At 46.4% G+C, this 15,805-nt stretch overlaps 1 protein-coding gene across 1 annotated transcript in view; it reads right to left on the bottom strand.

Annotated features, from left to right (window-relative positions):
* ITIH2 (inter-alpha-trypsin inhibitor heavy chain 2) overlaps nt 1–15,805 on the bottom strand; it is a 31,609-nt gene that overhangs the window by 593 nt on the left and 15,211 nt on the right. Inside the window, exons 10-20 of the mRNA XM_075429228.1 lie at nt 14,716–14,884; nt 13,236–13,361; nt 12,164–12,345; nt 11,020–11,205; nt 9,865–10,004; nt 9,142–9,314; nt 5,398–5,532; nt 3,268–3,381; nt 1,982–2,180; nt 1,128–1,300; nt 277–388 (exon numbers count right to left, since the gene is read on the bottom strand). Coding sequence (XP_075285343.1) covers nt 277–388; nt 1,128–1,300; nt 1,982–2,180; nt 3,268–3,381; nt 5,398–5,532; nt 9,142–9,314; nt 9,865–10,004; nt 11,020–11,205; nt 12,164–12,345; nt 13,236–13,361; nt 14,716–14,884 — 1,709 coding nt within the window. The remainder of the gene's footprint in view (nt 1–276; nt 389–1,127; nt 1,301–1,981; nt 2,181–3,267; nt 3,382–5,397; nt 5,533–9,141; nt 9,315–9,864; nt 10,005–11,019; nt 11,206–12,163; nt 12,346–13,235; nt 13,362–14,715; nt 14,885–15,805) is intronic.

The following is a 15,805-nucleotide window of genomic DNA, read 5'->3' on the forward strand; positions in this document are numbered from 1 at the left end:
TTTTACGGTTCTGTGACCCTTTCATGGGGGTCCCGGGCACTTTGACGCGGGCTGTCCAAGGTCAGGTGCTGGGCAGCTGTACGGTCAGGACTCTCATGCAAAATTATGAAAGAACCCAGCTTGTCCCAAGCCTTTCACCAACAGCTAAACCCAGTCTATTAGCAGAGGGCAAACAGGGTCGTCCCCCCCCCCCCCCCCCCGAGATCCTTGAGAGCTAATAAGCTTACAGTCACTGACGTCGAAAGAAGTCAGAGCGATAAAGCGCATTATTCTTACCTGGTAACAGTGAGCTTGTTGCCTTTCACTTCCATGGTGGCCTGTGGTTTCTCTGGAGCTTGCCCAGGCCTTTGGTGGTGGATGTACACTTCTGGTTCCGACGTAAACTGGCCTGATCAAAGAGAGGTTGGAAGCTGTTGGCGTGTCCTCACCTTTGAGGCTTTCATGTGAGTTGCCGCTAGGCGCTTTTGAAAAATCAAGCTAGCTGCAGCAGGCAAACCCCTCCTGCGTGGATCACAGGGCACCGCATCTCCAGCGCTATCGGATCCGCCACGCTGGGACGGTAAAAAGCTCTGCTTTTGAGCCAGGCAACTGCTCCTAAGCAAGCAGGCTGGAGCTGCGAAGAGTGTTTGGGAAAACAACTTCTGCTGCTCAGGATTCCCACATCTCCCAAGGAGCCTTGGGTGGGCCCGGGGCTCGGGGGGCTGATGTTCCTCACAGACAGAGCCCTCGCTTGCATTTCATACCATTGCCAGAAAAAGGCCGTTGTTCAAGGGAGAGCTGAGTTACAGATGTTGGCACAGATGCCTTCTCAGAGAGAAGGTTTGAGGGGTTTCTTACAGTTGTTTCACTTTCGACCTGCGGCAGATTAACCTGGCCAGTAAAGCCCCGTCATGGCTAGCCAGGCCCATTCTGAAAGCACCCTCCCCAGCTGGGATGAGCAATAATCTCCTGATCCCTGATGTTCTACGATGTCCTTGGGGCTTCTAGGGCATTACAGGAATCTCACCCATTTCCTATTCGAATCTTCTCACGCCTTCCCCATCAGGACACAGAAACCAAGGAATTCAGTCAAAGATCCAGCAAACCTCGTGTCCCGCTCTTCCCACCGCCCGACACGCAGCCCTTACCTATCAGCCCGTGGGCTGCAGGAGAGAACTGGTTTTCAGGGGGAATGTAGATTCCCAGGAAGTCAACGTTAACTGGGTGGTTCTTCCACACACGGTGCAGCACAACCATGAAGGACATCTCCTCGCCCACGGTGATAGTAATGTTGCTTTCTTTCTTCACAGACACGAGAAGCCTAGCAGAGATGAACCAAAGGAAGGGCTCAGTTCAGCTGCCCACACATAAGCTCTCAGGCCCCTTGAGATGCTCTCAGGCATCCAGAACCACCGCACGGGGCTGGCAGATTTGGCAGAGGATCCATCAGAAACCCACAGCCTTGGGAGTGGTACCCAGAGGCCTGGCAGGACAGGCACTTCGTGCCCGTATTCAGGCAACCAAATCTTGCCTTTATGAATTTAATCTCTTGCTACAATGAAGGGAAATTTTGGAAGTTATCGTGTTGCCTGAACAGGTGTCTGGTGCTGTGGGGTGTCCAACATGGCTGCTAGCTGTTCATCTGCAGGTGAAGGTCTCCTGGATGTTGTGAGTCATGTCTCCCATCGTGTCAGGAACCCTGAAGGTATCTCAAATAGCATTAGGTGCTTGTGTTTAGGCATCTGAATCCTGGTCTTAGCTAACGCAGTCAGCAGTGAGGAGAGGAATTCAGCTCTTTCTACTTATGTCTGCTCAACTGAATCATTCTCTTGGCCCTACTGCCTGATTTCATTAACTGTAACGAGAGCTGAGGCATCTAGCTGAGATTCACACACCCATGTGGAGGCACGCTGTGACCTGGATCCCACCCGCAGCTGGGTCAGTCCAATGCTGTGTTGCATAGGGTTTCCATAGGGTGGACAACAAATGCTCAGCAACTTACTGTTTCCGAATGATGTGCCCCGTGTCAGACCAGGTCAGCGTGATGCCGTAAGATCCATCTTTCAGCGTTATCGTTTCTGTGGTGATCTCCACTTTCAGGCCTTTGTTTTTGAAATAAAAGCCAATTTTGCCAAAGTATGTGTTGAGTTTCTTATTCTCTGTTTTCTTGGCTCCGACGAGTTGCCCGTTGACCACGACTCCTGTGAAGGGCAGAGATGCAGACATTGCCTAAATCTTGGAGCACCACCTAGAGCCTTGGAGTTCTGATCCTAGCAGGGAGTACCATGGGATCAGCAGAAACCGGGACCCCTCTGACCCCCTGTTTTTCTCATCTTGCCAGCCAAGAGAAGAGAATAATTTATTAAATCACCTCCTGATGCTACTGTCCACCCCTTAGTGTAGCAATCTGGTGGGAATCGATGTTAGGTCCTGCTGGTAGCATGAGCTCATTTGTAAGCTATTTGGTCCCTTGCTGTCTGTGAAAGGCACGGGGCGGAGGGGCAGTGGAGGAATGGCACCACATTTCCAGCCCAGCTTAACCTGCCTCCAAACGCTCATCGCTTTTCACACATATTCCAGAAGTCAACGAAAATGGGGGAAGCCCGCTGAGAGGAAGGGGCTGGTTCCCTTTGATTCCTTTGGGAGTACAGTTGCACATTTTTTCTGCCTGCCACCAGGGATCCCTCCAGTTTTATTTCTCTTTCTCATTTTCCACTTTCTTCTTTAAAAGTACAGACAAGAGAGGGGAATCCTCACCTGTCATGGAGATCCCTCATTCTGTCTTGGCTCCTTTCCCAGTGTTTGGCCATCCTCACAATGAAAAAGTTTTTCCTAATAGCTCACCCCTACTCTGAATTTTAGCTGTTGCAACTTGTTTCTGTTGCCTCTTGTCCTTTATCTTGGAGATGTGCCAGGTTCCATCTTTGCCTTCTGATTAGGTGCTTGTAGACAGTGACAAGATTCATTGTGGGTCTTCTTTTCTTAAAATGGACCAAACCCAGCTGTCTCAGCCTCTCCCTGTATGTCCTGTGCTCCAGACCCATAAGCATCTTGGTGGCCACCAGTGAATTTATTCCAGTTTGTCAACACCTTTCTCGTACTGGCAATCCTCAAACTGGGTGCAATACTTCAGAAGTGGAGGGAAATAACCACTTCCCTCAACCTGCTGGCCACACTCCTGATGAAAGCACACAGTCCTTCCTGGAAGCATTTTCCCCGCTCCCTCTGAATACCAGAACTGAGGGAAGAAATGTGTGCTGTGAAATAAACCATGCTTTATTCCCTTACCAGTACCAGGATCAGAAACCAAGTTTAGGATCTTCCCAGGCTCTGAGTTGATGTTGAAGCAGATGTTCCTTTGGCTCTTGGGCAGGTGTATGATGAAATGTGGGTCATTGTCAACTGGAACATAGACAAGAAACAGGTATGAGAAGCAGGACGGTACCTGCCCTAGAGGTAAGGGACACAAAGACTGAGACACTTTCCTCAGAGGATTTTGAAGCACTGTTTGGGACTCCTCAGAGTAGGATGAGGGCCCTTTCCACCCCTGCAGTAACTAAGGAAGTTCTTAGGTGCTCCTTACAAAAACCCCTCGGATACTTTCACCTCATATACTTCGCCTGTTTGAGGAAAGGACATGACATTATTGGCTTGAGAAGCACCACCAAGCTCAGTGAACTACTGATTTAACTGGTCAGCTGCACACTAGGGTGCCATAGGCTTAACCTGGAGTTAAGCCAAGCTAAATTTCTTTGTGATGGAAGCCAGCCTCCAGGTGAGACCAAGGACCCATCTGCACATCAGATAGACAGAAATAGCTGTTGCCTATTTCTGGAAGTGACACACTCCCAAGACATCACTCTCTCAAAGACAGAAGCTCCCAGATATGTTACAAGTCCACACCACCATACTGATGTTGGGTGAAGAGACATCCTTCCTACCAAGTCCAGGACCTGTTCTCACAGTGTGTTGAACAACCTGGTGGGATTGGGCCCCTCTGAAAGTCATATGCTCTTTAAAATTGGCCTGGAATGCGACAAGCGCTTGCACCAGTCACTGAAGGCAGCTGCCTCCTGTCTCCACTGCCCAGCTCTTGCTGGTTTGGTGAGGGTTGGCATTTCCCTGTCAACACTCAGAGACGTGCCTGTAGTCCGTGTTACCTGTAGGGACAGCCAGGCCAGCTTCCGTTCATTCACTGGTGTTCCTCACCTTCTGGAAGAATTAAAGTCTTCCTGTGCACTGGACAAATCCTAGACCCCTGACCAGGAATCTTTTCACAGGAAAAGCAGGGTAGGTACCCTCCCAGGGGTGAAGGAGCTTTTGAATGTCTTGAAGCTTTGGAATATATTGAGTCTCTCGAATATAGCTCTCAACAATTTTGCCCTATTTTCACAAACTCCTTGATCTTCTTCAACTTGATGCCAAGGCCTGTTCTGATCAACATTTCCAGGAACAAAAAGAATTTCCAGTGCAAAATACATGTATAAGATGGACAGGTAACTTTGCCTGGCTCACCTTCCTTTCCAAGCAGTTTATTGACTGTCCAAAGTCTTAGATTAAACCTTGAGCTATACTGAGAAGTGGGTTGATAGCTCTTTGTTTGATAGCTATGTAAATACACACATCCACACGCAGGCACACTCCCAGAGTTATCGTAGTTACACTGCTCTTATAGGCGATGGTTCTCACAGCTGGTTTGTTTAAGCAGGCACTAAACTGTGGCGAAGGCCCAAGCATTAACGGGATCCATCAATCATCAGCGCATTCAGAGATTTTTATCTACCACAGAACATTCATCTGTCATTTACAACAGCAGTAACTTTACATTAGCTTTGCTACTGCAGAGAAGCTGAGTGTGAGCTCAGTGAGCAGCCCCAGCCTCAGGGAAGCATGCAGCAGAAGATGGGGATCTTATTAGGATCTAAACTAGTCTCCTGCTTGTAACTTAGAGCATATTTTTACAAGTTCATCTGTTCCAAGTCAAAATTATTTTTATAACGAAAATCTTAATCCTTGGATGCTAGAAGGATTTGAAAAGTTTTGACTGAGGTGGCTGTGCTTTGGGATGGATGTGATTGTGCCCTGCTCAGACCTTCAGCAGGGGCTGTATCGAGGACCTTTCACACTGATGTCCTCTGCAAGAGCAGTGAAGTACCTTCGTCAGCTAGTCATAGCAGCAGATTTATTTTCTTGTGGACTAGTCCCTAAATGAAGATACAGCTTTTACAACAACTCAGAAAACTCAACAAGAAAAATTAGGACAACTGAGAGACTCCTCCATCATTATTGGGCTTAGCATCTTGTCATGGAAGCTGAAATTCCCAAAGAACCCAATAACTTTGGTTACATTTGTTTGTTGATTAGGTGATGCATGTTGCTGTCTGGTGTTTCTTTGCAGAGAAAGACTGTAGCTTTTACCTCTGTTTATGCTCAGAGAGGACACAGGAGGACTCCTTTGCTCAGGCATGAAGCTGACTGGTACAGCTGAGACATTGGCCCAGGCTGGGATACCTTTGTTATTATTAGGTGCATTTGGAGTTAATCCTAGAGTACCTGTTAAATGAGAGTCATGATTAGGTTTGTGTTAGTGCTGACACGTTTAATAGTGTAATTTTTAAAGTCATGCAGTAGATCAGAGCCTGATATCATTTTTTCCCTGCTCATTGCAGGGAGTTGGACTAGATGACCTTTAAAGATCCCTTCCAACCCAAACTATCCTATGATTCTGTTGTTTTACACCAATGTAGAGCAGGCACGATACCATTTACAACAAACAGATTTGTATAATGGAGTTAGGATGGATTTACTCCAGTGTCTCCACCAGAGGAATATGACTTACCAGGGCAGTTGAACTAACCATAAGCTGTTGGTGAAAAATGGAGCCTGACTTTTTAACTTTTATTGATGTGAATAGGCCCCATTTTAGCAAAGCTCCTGTGCAAAGGCTTAAGTGTTTTGCCAAATAAAAAGCCTCATTTTAAAAAAATTTAGCATGTGGTAAAAGCTCTGCCAACTTGGGTCCTGAGTTTGGGGTGCCTGAGAAACAGTAGGACTCTTTCTGCATGCCCTAGGGTGACCCACATGCATAAGGGTTGAAAATAACTGCGAGAATTTAAAATATGATCCCCTAACATGTCCTTTTCTGCTGGAGGTCTCTGCCTTTGACATGACAGAGGCAGGAGAACGTAATGTGTACCCTCTGTCTCCCACATAGTTCATAAAGCAATATGGTCTTAAATGGTCCGTGAAACTTGGTTTAATAAGTTGGGCTGAGAATGGCAAGAGCTGAAGCAGGGCACATATTCTCATCTGCTGGCCCTGCTCTGAAGAGGAGTAGGGGAAAGAGGAGCTGAGGGATAGAAGATTGCACAGCTAGGTCTTGTAAATCTCTGTCAGCATCTTCTTTCTTGAACCCCTAATTCAGACCATAGGCTATTTTTACTTAGGCAGTGTTATTTCATTTGCACAGTTGCATGTGAAGTCAGTGCAGATAATACAGGAACTAAAAACTGGACAGAGAGTTCTGAGTTTCCAGGTCATATTAATTTCACAGACTATTATGCATGAAGAAGTTTTCCCATGCGCAGTCCAGCTTTGCAATAAGTCTGTTGTGATAAAAGAACAATTAGTCAATCCTTTGCGAAGTGAGTGATTTCAGTGGAAGACCCAGTGTCCACAAAGACAGACTGCGGAGCTCTGACAGGAGTTGTGACAGAACAGACAGAGGAATATATTTCAGATTACCTGTTCCATGCCTTGTATATACAAAGTTTTTGTCACAGCCCATGTATTGAAAAATCCTAAGCACAGATTTACTTTGATGTTATTGTACAAGCTCTGTCCTTTGCTAAGGCTCAAGGGTCATGTCCCACTGTCCCTGAAACCCACCGATGCCTCGATCCTGATTTCAGTGCTGTTTTGACTGTTCCACCAAACACAACGGCACAAGAACCTATATTAAAATCACTTAAATCCTCTGCATCATCTAAATCAAGATAATTATGGTCTGAATTAATCAGCTGGTACCATGCATAATGAATTTATTATACACGAATGAAATACATGTGCATTTCTGTGCAGAACTGCTTGGTTGTTGTGAGTTCATAGAATCATAGGATATCTCTTGGATATAAGTTGGAAGGGATCCATAAGGATCATCAAGTCCAAGTCCCTGCTCCTGGCAGGACTACCTAAAACTAAACCCTATGACTAAGAGTGTTGTCCAGATGCTCCTTGAACCTGAGTTGTAGCATGAAAAATAAACAACAACTATTTCATTTCTCTTTGGGTCTCAGCTGCAGACTGTAAAATTAAAAAGAAGAATAAATGAACAAATAAATAGCAATTGACAGACATAAACCCCTCATTTCACTGAGCCGACATCGAGGCATTTTTATAGTTATCCAGGAGCATGAGAACTGAGCATGCAGGACACGCGCTTGGGGTTTCAGCAAAGTCACAACTACTTCCAGAGTGAAACGCCAGGTGGATGATGTCTGTTACTGTAGTGTAGGTTGTGTCTTTCCTTCACGACCAATTTTAAACTCTCCCGTTTATTAATAGGTTTTAAACCGCCAGACTGGGTTGTTCAAGGAGTCAGTCTTTCACTTTCATTTCTTCCACTGCATCTCTCTGGCAGCGTTTCCCCGACAGCAAGTCATGCTTTTCCGAATCGCTGACTGGGGAGGGCGCAAAATACCTGCTGTGAAGCTTCATTGGGAGCACGTGGCTGTGCAGGGATGACTTTGGATCTGCTAGACACCCACGGATGTCGACAGCTATTGCTTTGAGACTGACTCTACCGTGTAATGCCAGGACAAGCCAACCCCGCCTCATTTGGCTAGGCATAAAGTTGCTGTAACAAGGACCTTGCAACACATATTGAAGTAATGGATTTAAAGGAGAAATCCAGAAGTTTAATTAATGAGGGACTCTGTTGTTCAGACAACTCAGATTCCATGTAGGCTTGTGGTTATTTGGTAACGATCTTAGGAAGATTCCAAGGCTTAAAAGTGGAGATAATGTAAGGTTTAGTCAATTCTCCAGATTTAGTGAGGGAACTAGGCCTATCTATGCCAGTAAGAAGACATTCAGCCTGTGACATTGCAGGCTAATTGGAAAGCTTATCATTGCAGTGTTAGCACATTCAGTCCTCACTGAAGCGAATGGCTCCAAACAGCACTTGCTTTCAAAGTGGCTGAAGATTTGGTCAGCTTTCACTGAAAATACAGACTATCCTGGTAGCACAAACACCTGGAGTGAACAATGAACACAGCCGTTCTTCCAACACAACATCAAAGCCAAAATGAGAGGTAGAGTAAGACAGACTGAGGCACTTTAGGCTGGAGAGCTGGGCAGAGAGGAACCTGATGAGGTTCAACAAGGGCAAGTGCAGGGTCCTGCACCTGGGGAGGAACAACCTCATGCACCAGTACAGGCTTGGGGTGGACCTGCTGGAGAGCAGCTCTGCGGAGAGGGACCTGGGTGTCCTGGTGGACGACAGGTTAACCATGAGCCACCCGTGTGCCCTGGCTGCCAAGAAGGCCAATGGGATCCTGGGGTGCATCAAGAAGAGTGTGGCCAGCAGGACAAGGGAGGTTCTCCTTCCCCTCTACACTACCCTGGTGAGGCCTCATCTGGAGTACTGTGTCCAGTTCTGGGCTCCCCAGTTCAAGAAGGATGAAGAGCTACTGGAGAGAGTCCAGCGGAGGGCTACAAGGATGGTGAGGGGACTGGAGCATCTCCACTACGAGGAGAGGTTGAGGGAACTGGGCTTGTTCAGCCTGAAGAAGAGAAGGCTGCGAGGGGACCTTATAAATGCCTACAAATATCTGAAGGGTGGGTGTCAGGAGGATGGGGCCAAGCTCTTTTCAGTGGTGCCCAGTGACAGGACAAGGGGTAATGGGCACAAACTGAGGCACAGGAAGTTCCGTCTGAACATGAGGAGGAACTTCTTCTCTCTGAGGGTGACGGAGCACTGGAACAGGCTGCCCAGGGAGGTTGTGGAGTCTCCTTCTCTGGAGATATTCAAGACCCGCCTGCACAAGGTCCTGTGCAGCCTGCTGTAGGTGACCCTGCTTCGGCGGGGGGGTTGGACTAGATGACCCACAGAGGTCCCTTCCAACCCCTACTATTCTGTGATTCTGTGATTCTGTGACTTACCTGCGCAGCAGCCCCTTCTGGGGTCTTTGGGCTGGTCTGCCAGCATTATCTCATCCTTCTCGGGGTTCTCTATCAGCATGGCTGTGAAGGGGGTAACAATATGATGGTCAAGAGACATCTGTAGGATGGATTTGGTGATGTTCCTCTTCAAAGCTGCAGTGGGAGCTGTGTTTCTGGGTGGAAAATAAAACAGAAGGCACGGTTAGCAGCTCTGAGGGGAAGCTGTGATGACAATGTCCCCACAGAGGGGTTGTAGAACCAGTCTGGCAGGTTGCAAGAAGGAAGGGTTGAGGGCCTACATGAATGCACTCTTCATATGAATTCTTGGCTTCTGTGGGCTTTGGCCTGGGCTCAGAGAAGCCCAGCCCTGCTCCTGGTCTCAGCATGAGACCTCCTTCTGCTTCAGGGGGGATTCATCCTAAACTGCTCCATAGCTTTCACTCAGGCTCTGTAAGGGAAGTCTCCCATTCATTTCATTCACTCAGGCCCACAGCCAGGTCTCTTTAACCCTTATTCCTCTAATTAACTGCTCCCAAACTCTATTCCCTGATATCCGTGAGTTCTAAAGATAGGAGGAACGTGGCTTAAGATATCACTCACCTCTGTTTTGATTTGTTTACCTTACCCATTTGAAACCCTGTGGGGAGCCTCATGGCTGTGGTCTTAGAGAGGACCAGATTGCTCTCAAGCTTCACTTCCCTCCCATCACAGACCACATCTCACCTCTCTGCCAGCATCTGGTTGACAGTCAGATAGGCCCACAGCTTCCTAGTGAAATCAGGATCCGCGTATTTGTCTTTCTTCATGAAGCCATCCAGTTCTTCAACATCTCGCAGGGTTTCCATGACAAGCTCTGCATTTGCCTATGCAATCAGCAAGAGATAAAGATAATGGAGGGTGACCCAGGAGAATGGGGTGGCTTTGAGTTCCCCTCTTGGCATGGTTGGCATTAAGGACCCATGCTGGCTCTGCTTGTGGTCGCTTCCAGATCAGAAAGTCCCAGCACTGTTGGCCTGACCACTGTGGGAGGGGAGCAAGAACTTCTTCTGTTAAAGGTACATTTAGTGACAGTGGATTAAAATAGATAAAGCCGATGTCAGCAGTAGCCAGAGAGGCTGCTACCATCTGCCAAAAGAAGAGGCAACTTTTCTTCTGCTGTTAACAGAGCTCTGCCATTCTCACCTCAGGCTTTTTCACATCGAATGCCTACCAAACAGGAACCAAATTCTACTTTCTCCCACAGACCCTTGGACTGCACTGTGTTTTGACAGGAAAGAATATTGAATGCATTTGATTTTTCCAGCAAATAACAAATGGTAACTCCCGAGCCCTGTAAGCTTGTGGATATTTCGGTTCCTCCTCAGAAAGCAGGATCTGGATGTTGCATTCCCACCCCATCCCTCTCACTTGGAAGAGCAGCCCTGAAACACGAGGGATGTCTCATCACACCTGCCACAAGGCAGAGCGTAAAAGGACAGTGCTAGGACTTGACATATTGTAGACTCACCAGCTTGAACTCCCCCAACAGTGGGAGGTTTAGCCATGAAAGGAGTTACCTGAGGGGATCTCCCCTGCAGCTTGACAAAGCATGACGACAGACTCCATAGCCTTTGTCTGGTTTGCAATTGAATTTTGTATGGTACCTTTATTAGAAGGAAGTTCCTCTGGCAGGCTGCAGGTACTGGCTATTGCTGTACTTGAAGCTATTGTGAAACATTGTTGGACAAACCCCTCCAGGAGTTTCCCCATGCTCCCACCTAGGACCCAAGCAGACAAACCACTCTGCTGGCAATAACCTCCAGCAAGGAGACTGTGCGCTCGAGTGAATGAACCAGCCTAAACCCCAGGAGCAGGTATCCTAGGGACACCTTCACTCACTGCTGTCGCTGTGACGATGCTTTCCAAGTGCTGCAGGTTTTCCGTGTCGACCTTCCCCGCCACTACTATCTCTGAGCCACCAAAATAGTTGTGGAAGCTGCTCTGGGTGACATCTGACACTGACTCCTGGGGGTAGTTGAACTGAATCTTCTTCAGGAGTGGGGTGGAGACCTGGTTGTAGAAATTCTGAGGTGGAAGGAGACATAGAAGTGAGTCTGTTGTACCTGAAGCAACCCTCCCACATGCACCACTCTTACTGAAAGGACAGCAAGTGGCAAAACCCAGAACCCCAATGGGCAAGAGGGACTTTCCTTGTCCCAGAGAATGCAGATGCCTTTATACTTAGACCTTAGTACACTTGTAAGAGAGCACAGCAAGAAGGTCTGGCCCAAGTCTTGTGGAAATCAGAGGATCATAGAATCATGAAATCAGTATGGATTGGGTTGGAAGGGACCTTTAGAGGTCATCTAGTCCCACCCCCATGCCATGGGCGGGGATATCTTCAGCCAGATCAGGTTGCTGAGAGCCCTGTCCAACCTGATTTTGAATGTTTCCAGGATGGTCAGAAGACCACGGGCTGTGTTATTCCTAGACCTAAAAGGCTGAGCACAAATGTGTATGGCCTGAAGCTATTATCAGGTTGGTCAGCTCTTTGCTGCTGTGTAAGACACACAGGTGCTTCCCACCTAATTCTTGCCAAAACCTAGGCCTGTGTCTCACTTGTATTTGCTTCTGTGCTTTAGACTGTCTGCCCTTTTCCAGCCCTGTTGTACCTGGCTGATGTGAACTGGGATGTGTACACAGTTGGATTTAGCATATGGAAAATATGCTGGCAAATTTTAGATATGCTGGTAAAATCCAGGCCTTAATTTTAATTCAGAAAATCTTTTTTATGGTTAAGACTGTTTTGTAGAATGTAAATCCTACACAAAGCAGTAAAGTATGTAGTATAGATACTACAAAAATTCTGACTAGGAGCACTGAAGCTAATACATGATTATCAGCTTGCAGGACTTTCCAGAAGAAACGATGATTTTTGTGACCCTCCCCCAGTAACTCTTCTCTTGCTAGTGGAGTTACCCAGCTCCACAGCTGTGAACAGAACTGGACCCTCAGTTTCAGAGGCAATGGGCCAGAAACACACCTTCATTTGGGCCGAAGTCTCCTGATTTCCAAAAATCCTCTGGGCCATGCCACGGTTGTCAGTTGCGATTCTTTGCAGGAAATCATAATCTACATCAAACCCAATCCCAAGGCAGAAGAGAGAGAATTCGTCCTTTATGCTCTGCTTCACGTTCTTCTGGATCGTTGTCAGCTTTAGCTCACCTTCGAGACACACAAAGAGTGACATCCATCTGAGCAACGGAGGAAGTCTCCATCAAGGAAAGCGCGTTCATGCTCTTCCAGTGTCTCTGGTTCTCTCTTAACATAAGGGGAGTCTAGACAGCTAGCTCAGATGCCCGATCTCCATTTTACAATGCCTACAGTGACATTTGAGCTTCTTCTGGATGGAGATTAACAAGTTATTTCCACTGAAAATTATTTCTTTGAACTCCTTTTTGGTATCTGATGCATATTCTTTGTGTATCCCGGGCTCTTATAAACTTCCTGGGGAGTTTGTAAATGTAACACATGTAGACTTCTCCCAGAATTACTGCTTCAAACTCTCTGCAGACTAAGACATCTCCATAAAGGTTTTACTTTGTTTCTTGTACTTAAGATGTTCTCTGCCACATCTGGGACAGACTTGTTTTTCAGACTTATTTTTAATGGCAGCCTCTTCTGGGCTGGCATCTTGCAGTAAGCGGTTGTTTTTGACCTGTACCAAATCCAATCCAAATTAATTTGTTTTCTACTTTATTTTCCCAATTTTAACGTTACACTTGGCGCTGAGTGGATCTATATGGGCTAAGGTCATTGGAAGGGGAAATTTTTTCTAAGGTTGTTGTAACTACCTCTCCTACAGGACTTACGCATTTCTGTAACTGCAAGAAGTAAATAACTTGCATAACATAATCTGCTCATCTCTTGAAAGCTTCTGTGCAAAGCCCCAGGCACCTATAGCATTTGGCAAAAAAGCCTCACAGGCAGTGGAAGAAAGGGGAACAAAATCTTTTTTAACTTACTGTCAAAGTGTCTACATGTTGCATGATTTTCTCAGGCTAATCCCACCTAATCCCACTGGCCTTTCTTCTCACCTAAAGCAGGATCCTTACCTACTGTCGGGTCTCCATCAGACACCAATACAATCATGGAGACTGAGTTAGGGTCCAACATGCCTAAGTTCTGGGCTTCGTTCAGGATGAATGTGGCTCGGAGAAGAGCTTCATTGATATTTGTGCCTGTCAAAGACACAATGAAGAAAACAAGTTTGATTCTTGTCGAATCCAGATCAGTTTTAAGATTCTAGTGGAATCAGTCATCATGGACAAGACCTGAGATCAAGGCAGCAAAACCCCTCCTCTGTGATGTTTACAGTACATCTGCTTGCACTCTGGTCCCCTTTTTCATGTGACACCCCATCCTCCCTCACTAATTCCAGTGGGACCATTTGTGGTGTTGGGAACTATTTGCTGTGGGGAGAAGCAGTGGGTTAGTAGGCAGGTGGTTGAATGAGAGCATGAAGAAACTTTCTTTTCTGGCATCAGACTGTTCCTTGGACATCTTGATTGGAAAAGGAGAGGTGTATGTTTACTGAGCCTATCCAAAGGTTTGGCTTGTGGCACAGAAGGGACAGAATAAGAAATTAGTGTGAGAGGAACAGGAGTAGGAAGGCTGAGCAGTCAGAAAATAGGTATTTTCTTTGTCAAGAAAGAAAAAAATTAGCTCCAGAGACAGGATAATGAAATGCTGCATTGCAAACTGGCTTTGCTGGATAGGGGCAGGTATCTTAGCTTGTCTGTCAGTTCTTCTGCGGTGACAAAGTCAGACTTATGAGGCATTCATATATCCAACATAGTTTTCTGTTCCCAGCACACTGATGACCTTGGACAAGTCTGTAACTTTGTGTTGATTCTACCTTGCGTGTTGCCAGTGAAAGCTTCAGGAAATGAAGGTGCCACAGCACCAGAAGGCTCTGATGTTGGGGAGAGCCTGTACATGCTATCTGCATACAAATAACTGAACAACTAAAGCACAGCTGCACTTCAGAGAGCGATTGATTAAAATGATCATGGGCCCCTTCTGTACAAATACCTCAAACACTAAGAAACGAAGCATTCGAAGTGCCGTAAGGCTGAGAAAGGCAACTGTTGTTGTTTATCAGACAGGGAATGGAGGCACCAAAAGGATGAACAGTTTGCCCAGGGTGGCATTTAGCACATCACAGTGTAGTCTACAATTTATAGCCAGTGCAGACCCTGGAGCTGGGCTGCTTATGATCTGCTTTACAAAGGCCTTGATCATTCAAGGATATTTGGGATCTGTAAGGCTGGAGGCAGGACCTATAGATTAAAGATAGCTGTTCTGTTGTCTATGTTCTATCTGTCATAGCTTGCTCAGGAGAAGGAAATGCCATCCCATACCCCAACACAATAAACTGGAATCCTTGCTCTCCTTTAGTCCCAGGGCATGCTTTTTGCATCTTGGTAATCAAAATTTTTGTTAGGAGTACTCTGCCCATCTGAAGGTTGTCTGAGGAACCCGTTCCTGTGATATTTAACTTCCATGAGCACCTTGCAATCAAAAACCTCATACCCCCATTGGGATGGATTGTCTGGATGTACTTCTTAGCATCTTCAACCTGCGCTGGGGTGGCTGAGACTAGATTATCTCTCCAGCATCGGACATTGTGGTTGAAGTCGATGAGGGAGAACTGATCAGCAGCACGGAGCTCACTCAATATTGCCTTCATGGCCTCAATGGTCTGAGAAGAAGAAATTTAAGAGAAGAGGAGTTTATGCTTCCTATTGCTGCAAGCATCTTCTTAACTTGTGACTGCAGGCAAACAGATGCCTCTGATGAATAAGAACAGGAGCTCTGGAATCCAAAAGAGCATCTGCTATCCGAACCTCTCCTTTTTTGCACTTCTTGCATAAAGTTGAACTTTTCACCAAAGAAACACAGAAAAAATGCAATTAGCAAGACAAACCCATGTGACTCAACCCATCCTTGCCTAGCTCCTGCTAACACAGAGTGGGATGAGAGAGAGAAGTAGTTTGTGAGACACTGTTGTTCAGGAGAGAGGAATTGCTCGTACCAGCTCAGGAGACATAGCTCTGTCTACAATACTGTCATTTCAGGCTGGGTAAAATCTGTTTGAAGATGTGTGATTTAAACAAGTGACAATTAGCCTGTATCCCAGTCTCGCAGCAGTGATTTCCCAAGGAGGCAATCTGCCAAGCTCTGAAGCAAATTCAAATATACCTAGATCATCCCCAGGTAATGTTTGTCTAGCCAGTTCTTAAAAACCTTCAGTGACACATCATATACCATCTCCTGAAGTCCCCTCTCAGCACTGCAATATTTTTCCTAATATGTAATATAAATGTCTCCTGCTGTAAATCTATCTGATTCCATCTTATTCTGCCCTGGGTGGGCATGAATGTCAGTTGATGAGATTCCCTTTTGGAACAACTGTTCGCGTATTTGGGTGCTGATTATGTCTTTCCAAGTCTTTTCTTTTGCAGACTAAAACATCTTATTCTTTGCATTTTTCCCCCCCAATGGGTTACTTTGTCTAAACAATCCTTACTGCTGTTCAGTGAGCTGTCAGCAATTTGTCCGTAACTTTTTGAAAGCAGAGATGGAGAATCCCAACTGAGACTTCAGCTTTCCCAGGATTCAG

This window comes from Opisthocomus hoazin, chromosome 8 (assembly GCF_030867145.1).
Source record: "Opisthocomus hoazin isolate bOpiHoa1 chromosome 8, bOpiHoa1.hap1, whole genome shotgun sequence".
In the NCBI taxonomy this organism is placed as follows: Eukaryota; Metazoa; Chordata; class Aves; order Opisthocomiformes; family Opisthocomidae; genus Opisthocomus; species Opisthocomus hoazin.